The sequence below is a fragment of the Bubalus bubalis genome, chromosome 7 (assembly GCF_019923935.1).
Source record: "Bubalus bubalis isolate 160015118507 breed Murrah chromosome 7, NDDB_SH_1, whole genome shotgun sequence".
Lineage (NCBI taxonomy): Eukaryota > Metazoa > Chordata > Mammalia > Artiodactyla > Bovidae > Bubalus > Bubalus bubalis.
In genome coordinates, this window is record NC_059163.1 from 95911160 (window position 1) to 95930890 (window position 19731).

General features: G+C 37.9%; 1 protein-coding gene across 3 annotated transcripts in view; it reads left to right on the top strand.

Annotated features, from left to right (window-relative positions):
- CXXC4 (CXXC finger protein 4) overlaps window positions 1–19731 on the top strand; it is a 31271-nt gene that overhangs the window by 2136 nt on the left and 9404 nt on the right. For 2 of the 3 annotated variants that reach the window (XM_044946154.2, XM_025290340.3), the window contains exon 3: window positions 1684–9157. In XM_044946154.2, coding sequence (XP_044802089.1) covers window positions 1941–3143 — 1203 coding nt within the window. In that variant the 5' untranslated portion in view covers window positions 1684–1940 and the 3' untranslated portion in view covers window positions 3144–9157. Of the gene's footprint in view, window positions 1–1683; window positions 9158–19731 lie in introns of those variants that run through there. The other variant, XM_025290342.3, reaches the window with a different exon arrangement.

Consider the following 19731-nt stretch of genomic DNA (forward strand, 5'->3'; position numbering starts at 1 on the left):
GCACCCTTTGTATTGCCTTCAGACCTCTGAAGGGAGCAGTTTTCCCTAATGCGAAACCACAGAGGTGGTTCCTGAGTGATTAGGGACTTGCTGTGATTGAAAGATGCCTGCTAGCTTCTAATCCAGCCTGGGGTGAGGTTCCTTATCTTGATTTACTTTGCCTAATAGGGATTTGTTTACATAAACCTCTCTTTTTTTTAGGGCGCCTTCTCATCAGGACTTGAAGTTTTTGCACTTGGAGTTTGGGCATAAATGGCTCATTAATCTAATTATAAGCATAATTGCTATAATTGATATCCATTTTGAACTGAATATTTGAGACTGAGACTGCTGGGCCCCCATTTGATATTCCCTGAACTCCACATTCTAGACCAGTATGTGGGTTTCAGAAGATGTCACAAAAAGATATCTATGTCCCCCCACCTCCCCCCGCCAAAAAAAATATCTGGAAACAAAGAAACTGGTTTTTTAGGTTAATATACACTTTACATTTTTGCTTTACTTCTCAAAAGGCTCTGATGCACCTCACCCCCTGTAATAAACAACTAAAATACCTCTGCCTAAGCATAATAATGCCCTCTAAGCAAAGAGATGAATGCAAATACCCAGTTAATATTAAACTTTCCTCTTAAACAGAGCTAAAGAAAAAAACCATCTTAATGAATATTTCTTCATGGAACACCTTAAATGATGTCCTCCTACTTTTACTCAATGTAAAAATCAGTGACTGAAGACAGCCTCAAAGTCCATGCTTTCCTCTTGTCTTGGGAAGAGGCTGGAGTCTCCATTAGGAATTATTGGGAATATTCTTAAAGTGACTACAGGCACTTGGTTTGAAACCTAGGACACGGTTTGCATTATTTAAAAAAAAAATTTTTTTTTAATCTAGTCCATCTTTCTTTTCTTTCTTTCTTTTAAACAAGTAGAATACCACTCTCTTACCCCCTCCATGCCCCACCACCAAATGGCTTGTACAATTGAGACCTGTCCTTGGTCCATTGAATTAAGACCCTAACAGAGCCAGCTGTGCTGGGATTCAAACTAATGACCGCAGACACAGAAGGACACTGTGGCAGCTGGTAGTTCTTTTTTCCCTGCCTCTTTAGTTCAGATTGTATGTGGGCAGTCTCTTAGCTCTCAGTTGTATTGTGTTTGCTTACAGTTTATACTCGGATGTATTGTAGACTTTCTCAGTACTTCATTTGCTAATTTCCTGTTCCTCATAGGGCCATAGCTGTTTTCTACTTTAGAGCATTTGCATGCCCAGGCAGCACTTGTTCACACATTTCATAGTGTTTAAATGCCCTCTGCTTATAGGTAGTATCGCCCTCCCACCCCTGATTTGCATGTCTTTAGCACTCCAATTGCCCTTTTCCCTCGGCATTTGTCACCCCCGTCTTTCCTCTACCCTGGGTATCCTGGCTATTAATACATTTTCTCAGGAGGGTTATAAGAATAGGGGGGAGGAGCCGTGGTGTGCTTTGGGGAGGGAGGGATCGGGGTTGGGAGCGTGGGGGAAGGATGGGAATGAGGGGGGGGTGTCACGTCTTGATGATTGTTATGCAAACGACCTGACGAAGAATGTGGGAGCTTTCTGTGTCGGCGGTGGGGTAGTGAGGGAGGCTGTTTATTTTTTTATCTTTTTCCTCGTGCAGCTCGTTGGAATGACTTTCTTTATTTTAGTTGTAACAGTTGGAGGATAATGCAAAGGAAGACGCTGCCTGGGAATTCACCGTCTGTGGAAATGCGCCCCAGAGAGGAATAAAGCAGTCCTCACCTTGCTCTCCCCACCTGGACCCACTTTCCCCTCCCGCCTCGGCCCCCACCCCAACATCACCATCACCCCCTTCCCTCCCCCCCACCTCCCCCCCTTCCCCACCCAGGTGTCGGACCAGACGGTCCCCACTTCCACCCTGCACCCCTTCTTTCCCCCTTGCACCATGAACACCAATGTCTGCGTGGAGCCCGGGCCGAGCCCGGAGGCCCCGGGCTTGCCCAAGGAAAGCCACCTGCCCGAGGGGTCCCTGAACAGCCTTGTGGATTACAACTCGGAGATGGAGCGCTACCGCTCCTTTGCCACCTCCTTCTACAAGACCAACGGGGGCGCCTTCCCGCAGGCCGCCAAGATCGCGCGCATCACCACCCCCATCTTCCCCAGCAGCGCCGCTGCTGCCGCGGCCGCCGCGCGCATCGGCATGTCCCCCTGGAACTGCGACAACGCGGCCACCGCCGCCGCCGCCACCGCCATGCTCTGGGGCAGCGGCGGGGGCGGGGGCGGCGGCGGGGGAGGCGGCGGCGGCGGTGGGGGCGGCGGCGGGGGCGGTGGGGGCGGCAGGAAATCCTCCGCCGCCGCTGCCTCCTCCTCCGCCTCCTCCTCGGCGATCCTCCCCGCCGGCGGTGGCGGTGGCGGTGGCGGCGGCGGTGGCGGCAGCGGCGGCGGTGGCGGCGGCAGGACCAGCATGCACCACCGAAACGACTCCCAGAGGCTGGGGAAAGCTGGCTGCCCGCCAGAGCCATCGTTGCAAATGGCAAATACTAATTTCCTCTCCACCTTATCCCCTGAACACTGCAGACCTTTGGCGGGGGAATGCATGAACAAGCTCAAATGCGGCGCTGCTGAAGCAGAGATAATGAATCTCCCCGAGCGCGTGGGGACTTTTTCCGCTATCCCGGCTTTAGGGGGCATCTCATTACCTCCAGGGGTCATCGTCATGACAGCCCTTCACTCCCCCGCAGCAGCCTCAGCAGCCGTCACAGACAGTGCGTTTCAAATTGCCAACCTGGCAGACTGCCCGCAGAACCATTCCTCCTCCTCCTCGTCATCCTCAGGGGGAGCTGGCGGAGCCAACCCGGCCAAGAAGAAGAGGAAAAGGTGTGGGGTCTGCGTGCCCTGCAAGAGGCTCATCAACTGTGGCGTCTGCAGCAGTTGCAGGAACCGCAAAACGGGACACCAGATCTGCAAATTTAGGAAATGTGAAGAGCTAAAGAAAAAACCTGGCACTTCGCTAGAGGTCAGAGGAGATGATTTCTTGTTTCCCAGTCTCCCCCCTTCCCTCCTCACTCCCCTCTCCTCTCCCCTCCAGGGCTTCTTGTCTGGCTTCAAGATGCAGTCCCCTTTCCCTGAAGCTTCATTCAGGTTGTAAGATACAGTTGGTGGTGGTTTGCGGAGGGCATGGCCTCTCCTCGTCCCCTCCCCACCTGCACTTCGCCTGGAACCGCCCTCCAGATGCGGAAGGGCGCCCCCTCCTTTTTTTTTTTTTTAGCTCTAGGAGGAAAACTAATGTAATTGGTTTGAAAAATTAGAAGTTTCACATTCAATATGGTCAAAAATTACCCTCAGTGGTTTAAAATGCCCCCTTCCCTCTTATTATTATTTTTAAAAGCATCTCTGCCCAAAGGGTCGGATACATCACATTCTATATACTTATACTGGGCAAGAGAGACCTATTAGTGACCCAGTTGTAACTGAGGACACAGTTTGTGGCACACAAGCCTACATTCCCTTTTACACTCACACACACACACACACACACACACACAAACACACACAGAGTGATCATTGAAACTAACATGCATGAATTCAAAAGGGGATTTTCTACACTCTTCTAATTTTTTTTCCTTACCATGACAAAATTTTTCTGTTTTCCATTTTATTTTCTGCATAGTTGGTATTTTTTCAGAAAGGGGAAATAGTAGAGAAAACTGAACACCACTTGCAGTTTTTTTAAGGAGAGATGACAATTTGTAGCAGGTGAGATGGTAATTTTATTTAAGAATTATTTTATTTACATAGTTTAGAAACTAAGGATTCCTAAAACTCAGTTACAAAAAATATAAACTTGGGGTTCTGTGTTTAACAAAGTAACCACTATGTGGTCACAAAATCGTTCTACACATCAAGCACTGTTTTGGTTGATACACTATATGGTCAATGACAGTTTCTTTTCCTATGTGTGCTTAAAACAATGTACAGATAATCACTAAAGTACTTGTTAAATTAGGCTTTCGGTTATGTTAAACAAAAAGATTGATGTATTTGGTGGAAATTTCATACAGTGACCTGATCACAACAAAAGGGAGAAAACGGAAAATCAGAAGTAAATGGCTTTGGTGATATACTTAGTAATGAAATATGGACAGATAATCATATTTAGCCTCTTGATATAATGCACAGAGTTGATGGCTAAATGCTCATATATAGGTGATGGATTTAGCATTAGGGAATATTCTATGGGCTGGACTGTAGGCTGAGAGTGGTTCTCACAAGTTCTCATCAGAGGGAAACCTGCATAGGAGTTTTCTCCAAGAAGGACTGGCCTTTGAAAGGAGACTTAAAGATCTTTGCAGGTTTGGATGTAAATAAGATACAGATTTTTTTAAGTTTTATTGATATAAATCAAAGCAAATAGCACTTTGTAATTCTCCTCAAACAAATATATGTTGATATCATCATTGATTATGATCAATTCCATCAAAATATTGCATTTATTCCTCCTTATAAGAGAACCCATGTCTGCTGAAAGTTTGACTTTATTCTAGGGTGGTTTATTACATTGCCTTTGGCAACTCTTCTTAAGCAAAGATAGTAGCAATCATAAAGACATGGATCATGTGTTTTCTTAGGTGGAAAAAATTTGTTTTTAGCTTTGAAATATCTTCTCTGGATTAATTTATTATAACTTCTTAAGGTCTCCAAGGCCCATGGGAAATTAAAATTCAGTTCATACTTAAATCTTCTGTTAATGCTTAGTCGATGAGCACTACCTGGCTTTAATTTTTTTACCCTTGAACTATAGCATCTAGAGTTATAGAATCTAGAATTATAGATTTGCTGTGGTTAAGTGGACTTCATCTTTAGCTAGACCTATGTACTGCCTGCATTCCAATTTATTGTATGTAGTAGGTAGGACCACTGAATAATTCTGATTTATTTAGGAAGCAACCTCTCTGAACAAGTTTAATGTGAATACCGGTAGGTTTTCTGCACAAGTTTCTATACTGGTTTATTAGTCTAAACAAACTTCGTAAGTTTCTTTTTTCTTCCTTTTGATAGCTTTCGCAAAAACTTCTTGTGATCTTTACGTTCCTTAGCTTTTTTTTTAATCACAAAATTCCATAGTATTACCTTTTCTTCTTTTTAAAAATTCACATGGAAAAAGTTTCTATTGATCTTCGGAAAGTGGGAGGTAGTTGAGAGGGGAAACATACTTCTCTCTTTGTAGAGCTCTCTGAAGATGTTCTCCTACCTATATACCCTTTCCTACCAGAGAATTGTTCTTGGTTCAAGGCTAAGATTATTAGTGGAATGCAATTTGGCAGAAAGAAAGCAAAAAAAAAAAAATTAATGGGCTAAGATTCTATCTAGGTCACTTTTAAAAGGAAAGGCAGCATGATTGCCTCAAGCACATGTGTAACCACACAGTTACGGTTGTAGGAAACCAGCTGGAAGCATGTCAGAGTGGCAGGGTTTACAGGACTGAACCAGAGCTGAAACAGTGGTTGCAGGATGGTGCAAAGTCCCCCTGCTGACCTGCCTCCCTCTCTAATTTGGTTTCTGTAACTTATCATCATCTGTGGAGATGTTTTAGATGTCAGATAGACTCCGGAGCTGAGGATAGTAATTTGGAGATTCATTATGGATATTACCTGTGGATTTCAGGTGTAAGTTCAGTAGCTAATATTTATTGGCTTTAAATTAATATCTGGACTATAGTCATTGCTGATACTAGTATTTATCACTTCAAGTCCCACATGCTCTTCTTTCCTTTGACTTATTCTCATGCCAAGGACTGGAGGCATAATCAGATTTTCAGGGTGAGTAAACTGAAATTAAGACAGATTCACATGGGTGTGTTGGGCCTCTTGCCCACATTTTTTAAAGCCTCCTCTCTGGCATTCCTTTTAAAATTGCTTTACTTATTTCCACATTTTCCTGATAAGTCTCAGGTGAAGGGCATCTTAATTCCTTAAAAATTTATTTACAAAATCACTGCTTTATAGTATTTCATATGATAAAAATGCACATAAAATAAATTTAGCTTTTTGGTGTTATTGTGATCTATATAGTTGCGTATAACACTCTTCGTTCAATCAATTGCTGTACTAAAAAATTATCACTGATTATTCAAAGCAGTCATGCTGTATGCCCTTGTGTGGCAAAACTTCTCTTAAAAGCTTGTATCCTAAATGGTTAATATTAAGTTCTCAAATATTTTTTAAAACTTATATATCATGATAAGTTCTATGATAGACCTTTGTCTCATACAAAAGTAATCTCATACAAAGGTATTCCTTTAGTTTTCATATTCACAGCAGTTACATTTCTTATACTAAGATCTAACTTTTAAAAATCTCTCAGCCTAATCTTACTCAAGGGAGAAAGTCGTCCCGTGGGCCACCCCAGCCTCTCTTAGTCCCTGAACATTGTTCAGGTGACATGATTGATCTCCGTGGGACAGCATTAGAGACCACACAGATCTGGTTTCTCTCCCATTAGCTGATTTATGGAATTACATTAGTCAGCAGGGCCTCAGGAGTGTTCCCTGCCCCCACTCCTGGCTGCTGGGTACACAGCACCAAGGCCACCGCCACGGATGCTTTCCCTGAGCTGGACAAGGGACTTAGAAGAGGCATGTTAGAGTGAAAGAAGCTGGAAAGTCAGGAGCAAGACAGTCTTTTTTCCCTCTCTTTTCTTTTATCTATTTTCAATTATCTGCTGAATGTACAGGCCCTAAATTATTTCCCACAAGTCAGGTCAAGCTCCTAAGGTGGAACCCATGAACTGTAACACGCCAGGCCTGTAGGCACACACATAAAATAGTTGTGTTACTCAGATTCAGAATCTGTATGGTTAAATAGTGAAACTGGTCACCGATTAAACATGTCGTATAAGTTCTTGAAGTTGATGACCAAACAAAAACTAGAGGTAAAATATGAATGTTTCATATCTTAAATTGTGATACATAGTGGTTTATCATTTTATATCATAATTCAAAAATGGGTTTTCAGATTGAAGAGTCAGAACCATGCCAGTATAAAAACAAAAATTTTTTTGATTGGAAAATGTAAATATATAACTATTAAAAGGAAAGAAGAAATTTTTCAATAAATTCAAACAAAATGATAATATATTAACACTGGAATGTAGTATAGAAACAACATAGAGAAAAGATCCAGAATTTCATAAATGTTAAGAAAAAAGCACAGAAAAGTTCAGCTTTGGCTGAAGTCAGAAAATAGATTTGTAGCCCAGGCAGCAAAGTATTATACAAGTCCAATGAGATTCTCTTTCCATCACTAGATTTAATACAAGGTAGTCAAAGTTGTTTTTAAAAGAATCACACATTTTTAAATAATTCCTAAATGAAAATAATTCCCTTTCCTATCCAAGCATCATGTAAATTCTAAGCAATCTTTTGGATGGCAATTAGGAATAGTAAAATGAAAAAAATTAAAAGCATTTGTAAATTATCCTATAAGAATGTTTGAAATTCAGTCAGCACCAAGCAAAATTTTTTAAAAATCAGAAGCCGATAAGAACAAAAACAAACTTTAGACTTTAATCATATAAAAATATTTGGATATTTTAAACAAGAATGGAAAGTGTATCTGGTGATGAAGTAGATAAAAATTACTTGATTTTTAAACTTTTTAATTAATTGATTACTGAAGCATTGTTGCATATTTTTGTTAGTCAACTGTTTTTCTGGGTGAATAGTTAAGATTTTGGCACAGTTCAGACTTACAGATTGACAAATACAGGACAATTTATAAAATAGTCTGTAAGACTGAAAATTGAAAGGTGTGTCAGAAGTGATGGGTGTTTCATCCGTATTTACTCTAGAGTACACAGTTGGAGACTGAAGATCTATGTCGGGGTGACTGTGAAGACGCTGGTAGAATATTCCTTCTGGATATAAACATAAAACATTATTGGAGTTTTCCCCAGGAATAGGTTTTAGTGTGTCTTTAAAACATCTCTTCTGAAGTAGTTGGTGCTCCTAGAACTTACTGTTCAATCTGAGTTGGTCAGATTGGTCTTGTATTAGTTTACTTTTACTAGAAAACAATTCAGTTTTTATTTTTGCTTTGGAAAAACATAACAAAATGTCCTGCTATCCAAACATTTCACAAGCTTGGATATGCTCAGTTTCTTATGTTTATTTTTATTCAAATTATACAAAATTTTAAAATAAATTCATTCATCATATATAAAAATCACTACTTAAATCAATAGGTTAAATTCAGGATTTATTGAAAGGCCCATGTAAATATGCAAGTTGGAGAAAGGACTACTTCTCTTTTAGTTTTCTCTTATTTTTAGATTAGTTTTTAAAAACTAATAATGAACCCAAAGTAATGGTAAAGTCATTTTATAAGTGTGATTTTTTTAGTCACTGATTAAAATATCAGATGATCTTGGCTGGGAAAGTAGAACACCCTAGAAAAAGTGTTTGTTTGTTTTTTTTTTTTAAAAACTTGTTTTTAAGAAAGTACTTTTTTGGTGGGATTGGTATAAGTTGTGAGGATTTTGTGTATATATAATTTAATTTCTTTATCTGTCCTGCAGTGCTTCTGTTCATTCTTAACATACTTTTTTCATTGAGCATTTATGCTGTTATCCTTAGCAGTTTCAAATTATTGGAGGAGGGGCACATGGGTGGTTTTATCCCTCAGTCACATCTTGTTCCATCACATGCAAACACCTGTCCTGAAATTGAATTATTCTGCAGGGTAATCGAAAAGCCTGCCTCCATCCGGCATCATATGTTTTCTGTTGTTTATTGAGTTATGTTGCACCATGCTTCAGATGCGACAGCCATTTAATAATGTTGAAGACTTAGCTCTGCAGGGGCTAAAAGGATCCCAGCAGGCTTGTTAACTTCTACTCTAAAACATTAGGAAAAATATTTTTTCCTCTGTGAAACTTTAGGGGTTTCTCTTAATTTATTTCAAGAACATGAGCATCCAAAGCCAGATATGAGAGTGAGCCTGTGAAATCTGTTTCTGTTTTTTTATATTTAACCTCTTTATTTCATGGTATGTTTCTCATTCAAAAGAAAGTGGCAAAGCAAACAACTGCTTTTTCAGAAAACTAATGACTAAAGATAAATTTCTTTGGCTGATATAAAACCAAATATAAATTCTATTTAGAAAATATACTACTAGTTTCTTGGCTTTTCATTTCTTTCATAATTAAATTTGTATTTGGGCCACGTGGCCACATTTAGATGATAGGTGGTGGCAGGAGCTACCAGTTTCAGGTAACTTACCCGTGGAACAATGTTAGCTCCATCAGCATAACTTCTCTGAACATTTCCTCAACTGTGAAATGGACATAACAATATCAACCTTCATTACAACTCTTTGATACTGTATGTAGGTTCATATTCTCTGCATCCTGAAAGATGCTATATGATTTCTCATTCCTAATTTAAAGTCATCAATAAAAAGTAGAGAAGATGATTATATTTACAGATAATTCCGTACACCAGCAAGTTATTTGTAGTTATCAGCAATTAAAGCCTAGATAGATTATTTTGTGATTTTGAGTTTTCTGAATATTTGTTTTAATCATGCAGTTCACCAAAGCTCTGGCTTGATTTCACTTGGAAGGGGATAAACCTGATAGACAAGTTTCCCTTGTTCTTGTACCTGTATTGTCAAAAGCCTGGGAAATCTGCACAGGTTACCTAGTGACCTTTGTCACCATGGTGACAAAGGTGAGCCAATTTAGATAATTTAGTGCTCTTCCTCCTTTCTCACCAAAGGTACACTACTACCATTAATTTCTATATCTTTTAATAAGATTGTGTGTGTGTGTGAGTGAGTGTGTGTTTCACTTTACCAACTCAGTACCTTTGTTCAGCTATTATTTTCTTTATTTGGGCACACACAGGGAGATGTTCTAAATGTGCATTAGTGAGTTTAGGAAAATCATTGTAAGAAATGGTTAAATGCTTATCACAAATTCTGATTGGAGATTGTATTTAACAAATACTGAAAAATTGTAGAGTTACTCTTGTTCGGAAGATAGGGGCATGTGTGTATGTATGTGTGTGAGTGTAGGAAATTAAACAGGTAGATAAACATTTTGAGATTAAAAAATAAACTGACTGTAGAGCTTTTTCTCATATTAAGAAGAGAGCATTTATGAAATGAAAAAGTGAGCAATAATAGAAAAGCCTGGTGGTTTTCTGGGAGAAAATAATGTTAAATCCTAAAGTATTTGAAATACTATCCAAGAAAGCTTTAAAAACAAGGGAGAAAGAAATATGCAAGCAGGCTGCAATGCAGTATCTAGAAGGAGTTTTGTAAAGACAGGATATGGATGTCTGCTTTGCTTCAGCAGTTATAGAAGTTTCGCGGAGAATGGAAACTATAAAGAGGGGAAGATAATGTTTTCATATTTGACTTAGTATATTTAGTTTGGAAGTCAGAGCTAAGTCTCAAGTTCAGTGGAGTGGCAGCTGACTCAGAGACAAGGAAAAACAGATTGTGTTTTAGATGATGTTATTATATTTACTTATGCCTTTGAAACATTTGGTAGAATAATTTCAGAGTGTAAGTGAAAGAAGACATCCAAGATGGGTGGAAAATGGGATCCTATTTGGGTGTCATTTTCATCTAAATTCATGTTTCAGAGGACATTCTGGAGCAAATGAACAAAAGTGTCAAACTATCGGGGAAACTGGGCTGAAAGTGCTGTTTCTTGCTCAAGGACTTAAAAAAAAACACAAAACCAAAAACCTCTGAATGATTGATTGTATCAAAAGGATAGAGATCAAGTAGGATGAGAGAAGAAAGGGATAAATTTATAGATCAGGAAGAGTCATGGGCATTTCTGTATAGTTCAGCAAATCTGGCAAGTTCCAGAGAAGATACATTTTCTCCAAAACTTTACAGAGTGAAAGGAGATGAAATGAATTTTTTAAAGAATAATAGACTCTATAAGTTTAATTGTGTGGAAATGATGATTTATGAGTGACAGTGAATCAGTGGCAGAAAAATAACTGCTGGGGGAAGACTTCTCTATGGTAAATGTCTTATTTATAGGTTAAATGAGATCAAGGTTGGTTTTAATGGAGTCAAAAACAAGTAAAAGAGATAAAATTCTCAGTTCTACATAGATGGATGCGAAGTGAGATGTGGAATCTTCTAACAAACCCTAAATATGTTGTATGCTCTAATTTTCACTCCTGAATAGCAAAATGGAGAACACCAGCCTTTAAAATTCCAAAGGCTATAAATATTGGATCTTCTATATAAGGCTGCTATCTATCTGTTGTTAAATGTGTTATGATGTGGAGTGGTTTTCAGTTTTCCTCATGTGATGCTCTTCACATGTATGTGTTATTTGTATGGCATGAACTTGTAGATAGCACATTGGTGGTATATGAGACCAATGTGTTGGCTTATGGCCAGGATTTTTAGAAAGTAGAATAGATTAGAGTGGAGGAGAAAATATATGAGTACATCACATGTAGTAAGAGCACATATTGTTAAGCTTCTGTTTTAATTATGTATGTACACATAAATGTGTGTGCATGTTCTAGGCTGCTGTGTGAAATGTATTTCTAACTTGGTTGCAGTCAAAAAAGTTTGAAAAACACTAGTTTAGTGACAGCAACAAGTCTACTGAACAGATATGTAGTGAAGAAAGAAATTATATTTGTAAATGGAATGATGTTAACAAGATAAAGAGTAAAATTTAAATGTGTTTCTGTAAGTAGCGTGTCTTCTCTCAGGCAGGTCTGTACATATGAGGTAGATTTATAAATTCATGGTGTATGCTTAACATATGGTAAACACTTGATAAGTTCCATTCAAAATATCTTTAGGTAGCATGAGATTGTTGGATGGCATCATCAACTCGATGGACATGAATTTGAGCAAGCTCTGGGGATTGGTGATGAACAGGGAAGCCTGGCGTGCTACAGTCCATGGGGTCACAGAGTCAGACGTGACTGAGTGACTGAACTGAACTGAGGAACTATTATTTTCTAAGATTTGTAAGCAAGCGCTGTGAAACACGTATACACATACATACACCTTGGCGTAAAGAACTCAAACTTTTCTTTGTTTCTAATTACCTTCTTAAAATACCCATGTAACTCCATAACTCTACTTCTTACTCTTTCATCCAAGACACTTAGCTTCCTAATTACGTTCTTTATTCTACGGCCACAAAATGGACACATTTCAAAGATATGATTGTACTTTTAGAAAACTCTGAATGCAATCTCACACCTATCTAAAAGCCTTGAATTCCTTGCTTCATCCTTGGCTTAGTTCTTCCCAGATCTAGATAAGAAACACACAGTGCAGTTGTGATTTCTATTTAGCTGCCTCATGTGGTTATGTGGTATAGTATTGTCTTCTATTAGTACTCCAGAATTTTTCAAGGAGTAAGAAAAGAAAAGAAATACTGGCCTTGAATATTTGAACACAGCGAGAATCTACAGTATGACTTGTTATTTCAAGTGTATTTTATAGAGTGCTGGAAACCTTTGTATGAGCTGAATAAGGGAAAGGGCCACATTGAAAGGAAGAAGTAAAGGAAGGAAGAAAAGAAGGAAGGGAGGGAGGCAGGCAGACTGTAGTGTTACAGTTTAAAGGGAACTAAGAAAGGAGCATTCTGGCAGAAAGGACTGTCATGTTCAAGGTCATCTTCTTGAGTCTGGTTTAAATAAGAAATTAGTAGAAATGGTTAATGCCTCAAACTTTTTTGAAAGATTCCACGAATTTGGCTTGGATTCACTAGAAACACTCAGCATCATTTCATTTACCTTAGTGGAAAAAATAGTTTCCTGTAAACTGACTAGATTTTTTTTTTCTTCTAATTTCTCTTTAAGAGTTACTTGTTCAAGTCTGCAATTGGAAACACTGAAATGACAGGATGGGAAAACTAATGCTCAAATTGATGAAGGAGTTTAGGGAGATAGAGGCCATTCAGCATCTATAAACAACTAACTGTTCAAATTGGCAGGGTAATTTTTAAGTGATAATTCAGAGAACTTCCTGGAAAATACAGAATTGCGCATATAGAAAAGACTCCAGAAAATTGATGAAAGAATATTAATTATGTCTTATGAATCCTATGTCTGAAAAATGTTAGGCTTGTTAATTTACTCTGCTAGTTAGTTAACTATGCAATTGTGACTGTGTGCATGAAGGTGGAGCATACATGATACCATAGAAAAAGAAGTAGTACATGGAAAACCCCTGAGGAGAAATTTGACTTTTAAGGACTTGCTCAGCACAAGATGTGCTGGTACCCTGTTAGGAGAGGATGCTTAAGAGTGTGTGTCCTCTTAATGATGGAGATGACTAACTAAAATGCATTTCCAAAGAGGTAACATGTAATAAATTGATTAAATTATAATTGTTGATTATGTACCTCTTAATTTTATTATTTAAAAAGAAAATTAAGGAAAGAAACCAAAAAATTAATGTAATGTCAACTGCAGTTATTAAAAAAACTTTTTTTAAAAGAAAAACTCCAAAAGCAACATGTGATTCTCAGAAGTATAGTTTTAACCAAGTACATTTTTTTTTGTTTATGATAACATCTAATGACTATGAAATGTTTGGCATTTTCCCTAAATTCCTCCAAGTAATTAATGGACATAAAACCTGCTTTGATTTCTAGGCTGGGTCTATCTCAGGAGTTGGGTTTTTGTCATAGAAGATTCTGAACCAAGTGAAGTTAAGTGGCTGCATTCAAAACACTACAGAAGTTAGTCTAAGCGAAAATTTCTATTAAACTTCTTTTTGGACTTTATGTAATACAGAAAAAATAATATTTCTCAAATTCCTAGATCTATAATAATCAAAGAAAGGAACTATAATTTGAATTCTTTATAGAGATTAAGTATAACTGTTGTATTTTACTTGAATGTAAGTTAGAGGCTGTCCAAATCATAACTTTTGAATTTTAAAAATCACCTCTTAATTTTTTAAGTGACCTCCCGTTTCTTCACATTTCACATGAATATTTCTTCTTTTCAGTATGAGGAGACAGTTCACTGTCTGCTTTAAAAGGAAAAACAGAATTTTTAAAAATTGCCCCAACAACTTGATCATGAAGAGAATATTGGTGGTTTTTCAATAATTAATTAGCAGTGATCTCACCTTAAACGTATTGTTGCAGTCAACAGTAATTAGTAGAGTGATTTTGAGGGCAGATAGAATCATTTAACTTGTGGCTTTGCCATATATATGAATTCATATATTCATATGTATATTCAGATTCATTTATTATATAACCATATCTATTTGGATATATATTTTTCATAAAGATGTGTCATTCTTGACAATATTGATTTTATTAACCTAATTTTCACTTTTCAAATATCAATTTTATTTTCATTTCCTTTCGTACTTCCCCCTATACGTAAGTGAAAAATAGTATCTAAAATAAATTTTCAAAAACTTCTTTTAAATTTTTGGATTTTTGAAAACGTTGCATCTTTCTGCTTATCCTGATATCATCCTATTATATTTTATTTTTATAAATCCAAGTATATTTTAATCACTAAACTACCTATGTGTAATACAATAATTTACTTATTATTGGAAGGATGTGGTTTGAAGTGTTTTTATCAAAAGTAATTGAAATATGATCCTTTACAGCTTTAATCAAGACACTTGCCTGAAGTAGTTATGTTAGATACTAGGACCAAAAGTGGGTGCATTTTTGGCCACTTGTAGGCCAGTTTGAGGAGAAGGCAATGGCACCCCACTCCAGTGCTTTTGCCTGGAAAATCCCATGGATGGAGGAGCCTGGTAGGCTGCAGTCCATGGGGTCACTAGAGTCGGACACGACTGAGGGACTTCACTTTCACTTTTCACTTTCATGCACTGGAGAAGGAAATGGCAACCCACTCCAGTGTTCTTGCCTGGAGAATCCCAGGGACAGGGGAGCCTGGTGGTCTGCCGTCTGTGGGGTCGCACAGAGTCGGACATGACTGAAGCGACTTAGCAGCAGCAGCAGCAGCAAGCCAGTTTGAATCTTGGTGTCAAACTGTTACTATTCTTCCTACCAACCCACTCTTTTCCCATACACACATCTCCCTTTCGACAGTTGTCTTTCTTACTGGTTTAACTACCAGGTTGATTTGATTTAGCACTTTTCCAACCTAGTATACAATCTCATCTTTCCATTTACAAAAGTTAGCTTAGTTTAAAGTCATGCCATTGCAGTGGTGATGGGGAGGGTGTGGTGGTCTTGTAGAAGGAAGGAAAAGGAAGAGCCCTCACATTTGCCAGGCATAGGGAGTAGCAGGAGCAATAGACCACACAGAATCAATACTAATGAAAAAGCCATCTCTGGGTTCCACCATTAATCAGAGAAATCCTAGCCACAGATGTCAATTTGGAAACCAGTAGTTTGGAATGCTCCTTATAATCATGATTAAGACCTCCAAAAATTTGGGTCATAAAAGTTATGCAGTTACTTATTTGGTGCTTTTCTCCCTTTTAAAGAGGGGTCTAATACTCCAGTTAATGGCATGTGATAGGTGTTTTAAATTTATATCTGGATCATGGCCAAGATAAGCTGTGAGTATACCAAAGATTTATACAGTTATAAGTGAATCTGAATTATAAGAAAAATTAATCTGATAGATATCACATACATTTTATAACAGGAGAAAAAGAGAAAGTAAGGAAGATGTGCTTTAAAAAATGGAAACATTGTGTACTTATATTAATCCATATATCCTAAAACATTGGAATTATTATTGAAATATTGGTATTATTATTAAGATATAAAGTTGCTTTTATTACAGTAACAGTGAATTACTGGACTGTGAGCTTATCATTTATCATAAATTACTTGTTCTCTCAAACTAACTGACCTATGCTATACTTGTGCTTGCTAATAATTCTTATAGTTATTGGATTATGATGTTTAAAATATACTATTTATAAATAGGATATAGAATAATAGTTTTGCCTAAAATGTTTGAAAGTCTCTAACATTTACTAGGTATAATTTTAGACCATATTTATTAATCATACAAATTTGTAATCACATACATGTGCATGTGTTTTCACATTCACAATATTGTACATATAAAATATATATATATGTATATATAAAACAATTTTACATTTCTCCAGTTAGGTTTTGAAATTTTGTCAGCACAAAAATTAAGAACCTATATAATTTAATATTTTAGCATTCTCTGTGAATCAAATCAGAAAAAGTAGTGTTTTTTCTTTTTTTTTTTACCATCAGGATTTTTCCTTTTGTTCATCCATAATGCTCCAAAGTTTGTTTCATATGAAGCCAAAACAAAATATAATCAAATATCTAAAGGCAAACCATGAGCCTTAGTATTCTTTATCAAATTTATTTATGTGTTTCCTATTGCAAAATTGCAGTGATTCATTAAGGCTTTCAAGTTCTATTGCAAAGAGACAAATCGAATGCAGTAAGAGGTTCCGGCTTCAAGGACTTAGATGCTCAGAAGTTTAATAAACTTATAGTGGGGCTTCTCACAGTGAAAACGACACTTCGAAAGAGTTTAGAAGAGGCTGTGTTGGCTAACTGCAGTTCGAGATTGCTTTGTTTTTGGGTGGAAAAAGCATACTTCCCATTATTATATGGGGATCAGAAAATGATTGGATGATTTATGCTTCTTCAATTAATAATAAATGGGGAAATAGGACATTTTTGATGAATATAAGAGTAATGGTACCCCAAAATACTGACTTCAGCTTAGAATGTATTGTATTAAAGCCATCCTGTTTCACAGCAGAGTTTTGAAGGCCTGGGTGAACCACTGAGTCTTTGGATTAGAAACTACATGAATACATATTGGAAGGATATATTTAACTTTAGTTATAGAATTTGCTAATGTCTTAATTATATCTCAGTTTATAACTTTCAAGCATTATGAAGCTAATTTCAACATCGAGTTGTCTTTTATATGGTCTTTGAAAACATGTGTCTAGCTTTATTAAAAATGATTAGTTTTGTTTGGTGTCCTGAATACTGCAACAAATTTTACATACGTATCTGGCTAGACATGAATAGCCAATCCCATAAAACTCATATGTATGAATATACAGATACTCAATTTCAGCTTTTAGGAGATGAAGTTTTTATTAGAGTGAACATATTTTAAACAAGAATATGTAGATGTGTGGGGCTTCCCAAGTGGCACTAGTAGTAAAGAACCCACCTGCCAATGCAGGTAGATGCCAGAGACAAAAGTTCAATCCCTGGGTGGGGCAGATCCCCTCGATGAGGGCATGGCAACCCATTTCAGTATTCCTGCCTGGAGAATCCCATGGACAGAGGAGCCTGGAGAGCTACAGTCCATAGGGCCACACAGAGTAGACACGCCTGAAGCGACCTCACACACTTGCTTGTACATAGATGTGTGCCCAACCTAAAGACACAACAGTTCATGTGACTGCCTCGCAAGCACCAAAAGAGAAAATTATGCTCAAATTCTTAAGGTAGCAGATTTGGGGATGTCTCTTGGTTTTTAGGTCATTTAATAGTTTTTTCATTGCTGATTTAATGAGAATCAAACTGAAATACATTTCTGCCAGAGACATATTGATAATTTTTTGTATTCAGTTTTTTAAAAGAAGTAAATGTAAAATGTACTTAGGCATGGATTACACAGTTATGTTATTCAACAATTTGCTTTTTAAAGTTACTTAGGAGGAGAACAGAAGGCATTCCTTTTTTTTTTTTTAATTTCCCTGATGATCAGTGAGGAGCATCTTTTCTTCCTTTTTTTTAAATTAATTCATTTATTTTAATTGGAGGCTAATTACTTTACAATATTGTAGTGGTTTTTGCCATACATTGACCTGAATCAGCCACGGGCGCACATGTGTTCCCCATCCTGAACCCCCCCTCCCATGTCCCTCCCCATCCCATCCCTCAGCGTCATCCCAGTGCACCAGCCCTGAACATCCTGTCTCATGCATCAAACCTGGACCGGCGATCCGCTTCACATGTGATAATATATACGATTCAACGCTACCCTCTCAAATTATCCCACTCTCGCCTTCTCCCACAGAGTCCAAAAAAGACTGTTTTTTACATCTATGTCTCTTTTGCTGTCTCGCATATAGGGTCATCGTTACCATCTTTCCTTTAAACCTGAAGGTCGTCCTGGTGTGGCGCGTGTAGGGATGAATTCCCCTGACATACTTCACAGCAGTCCCAGAAGGAGAACTAGGGGCTGCAGGTTTCTCCCCAGGCCTCCTGGGAGCAAGGCTGCTGTTTGTCAGTGTTGGCACCTGTGTGAGCCGTGAAGGCTGCTGATCAACTCAATTCTATTTGTTACCTCCCTGCTCCCTTCTCTTCCTGGGGAATCTGGCTTCTCTGTTACTCCCAATAAGGGATAACGATTTCCTGCAAGCATCACTGAGATCCAGAAAGTCACTGTAATCTCATCAACTGTCTGACTCCCCCACTGGGACTCTTGAATTTATATAACCCGATGGGAGCTGGTCAGGGTGCTTAATCGCCCACATTGCTGTGCTGAGTCCCCCAGTCATTTAAAATAGAAATCCTCTCATAAAGATGACCTCATTATGGCCCCAAATTAGGACAGACTTCATCAGAACCCATAGTTAAACCCAGTATTTTACCTGTGAAAACAGTTTACTACCCTGTCCTGGCTGAAAAAAATTCAGCCCAGGCCATAAGGAATTTTCCAATGATCCCAGTGAAGATTGGGTAGGAGGCTGGATATACATCCAGTCTTTTTGCATGGCCTGTGGGACGCTGAAGAGTTTTGTTACCTTTTTTAACCTGAAATAAAACAGAGAAGCCTCACCTCGAGTTTCTGGTGAATGCCTTGAAGATTTATTCCAATTAACGCACCTGTGGTTTTCCTAAATTTTCTCAAACATTTTAGGGGATTTCCCAACTTATCATTTTTAGGGTTCAACCGCAAAGATTTTAATATAAGGGAGAAATAATTTTTAAAAGAAGCATCTCTGCTTACCTTCTCCCTTCCTCTTTAGCAACAAATTGTTTGGAGATACATATCAGTCTCAAAATTGTATACATACTAATATATACACATCAGTCCTATGGACTGTAACCCTCCAGGCTCCTCTGTCCATGGAATTTTCCAAACAAGAATACTGGAGTGAGTTGCCATTTCTTACTCCAGGGGATCTTCCCAACCCAGGGATAGAACCCACACCTCTTGAGTCTCCTGTATTGGCAGGCAGATTCTTTACCACCATGCCACCTGGAAAGCCCTTCTCACATTTGCATTATCTAATTTTTAGTGCTAACAAGCATTGAGAAGTGATTATCTTTTTCTTTACAACCATGACCTTTGATTGCAGGTGGCGTCTTATAAAGCTTGCTTTTTCTAAATATTGCAAATAAAATTGAGTGGCGGAGAGGGGCACAGGAAGAGCCAAGAGTTGGAAGAAGGATTTAAAAATGAAACTAAGGCATAAGGAGTTCATCTTATTTAAAAAATGTGCTCCATATATATTTCTTCTGTTTATCTTCATGAACATATATGTTTATCATGATACAAGATATATAAGTATATACTTAGAGTCCTGTTTCCAGTTGGCATCTGAAAGCAAGTTGGCATCTCTATGTCATATACTGTACACATAAATGTGAATATATATGAATATATATGCACATGTTTATTTTTCATATGTGATTCTGCAATGCATGGATATGCTTGGATCTAACTTATCTTGTTAAAAATGACTACATTTATA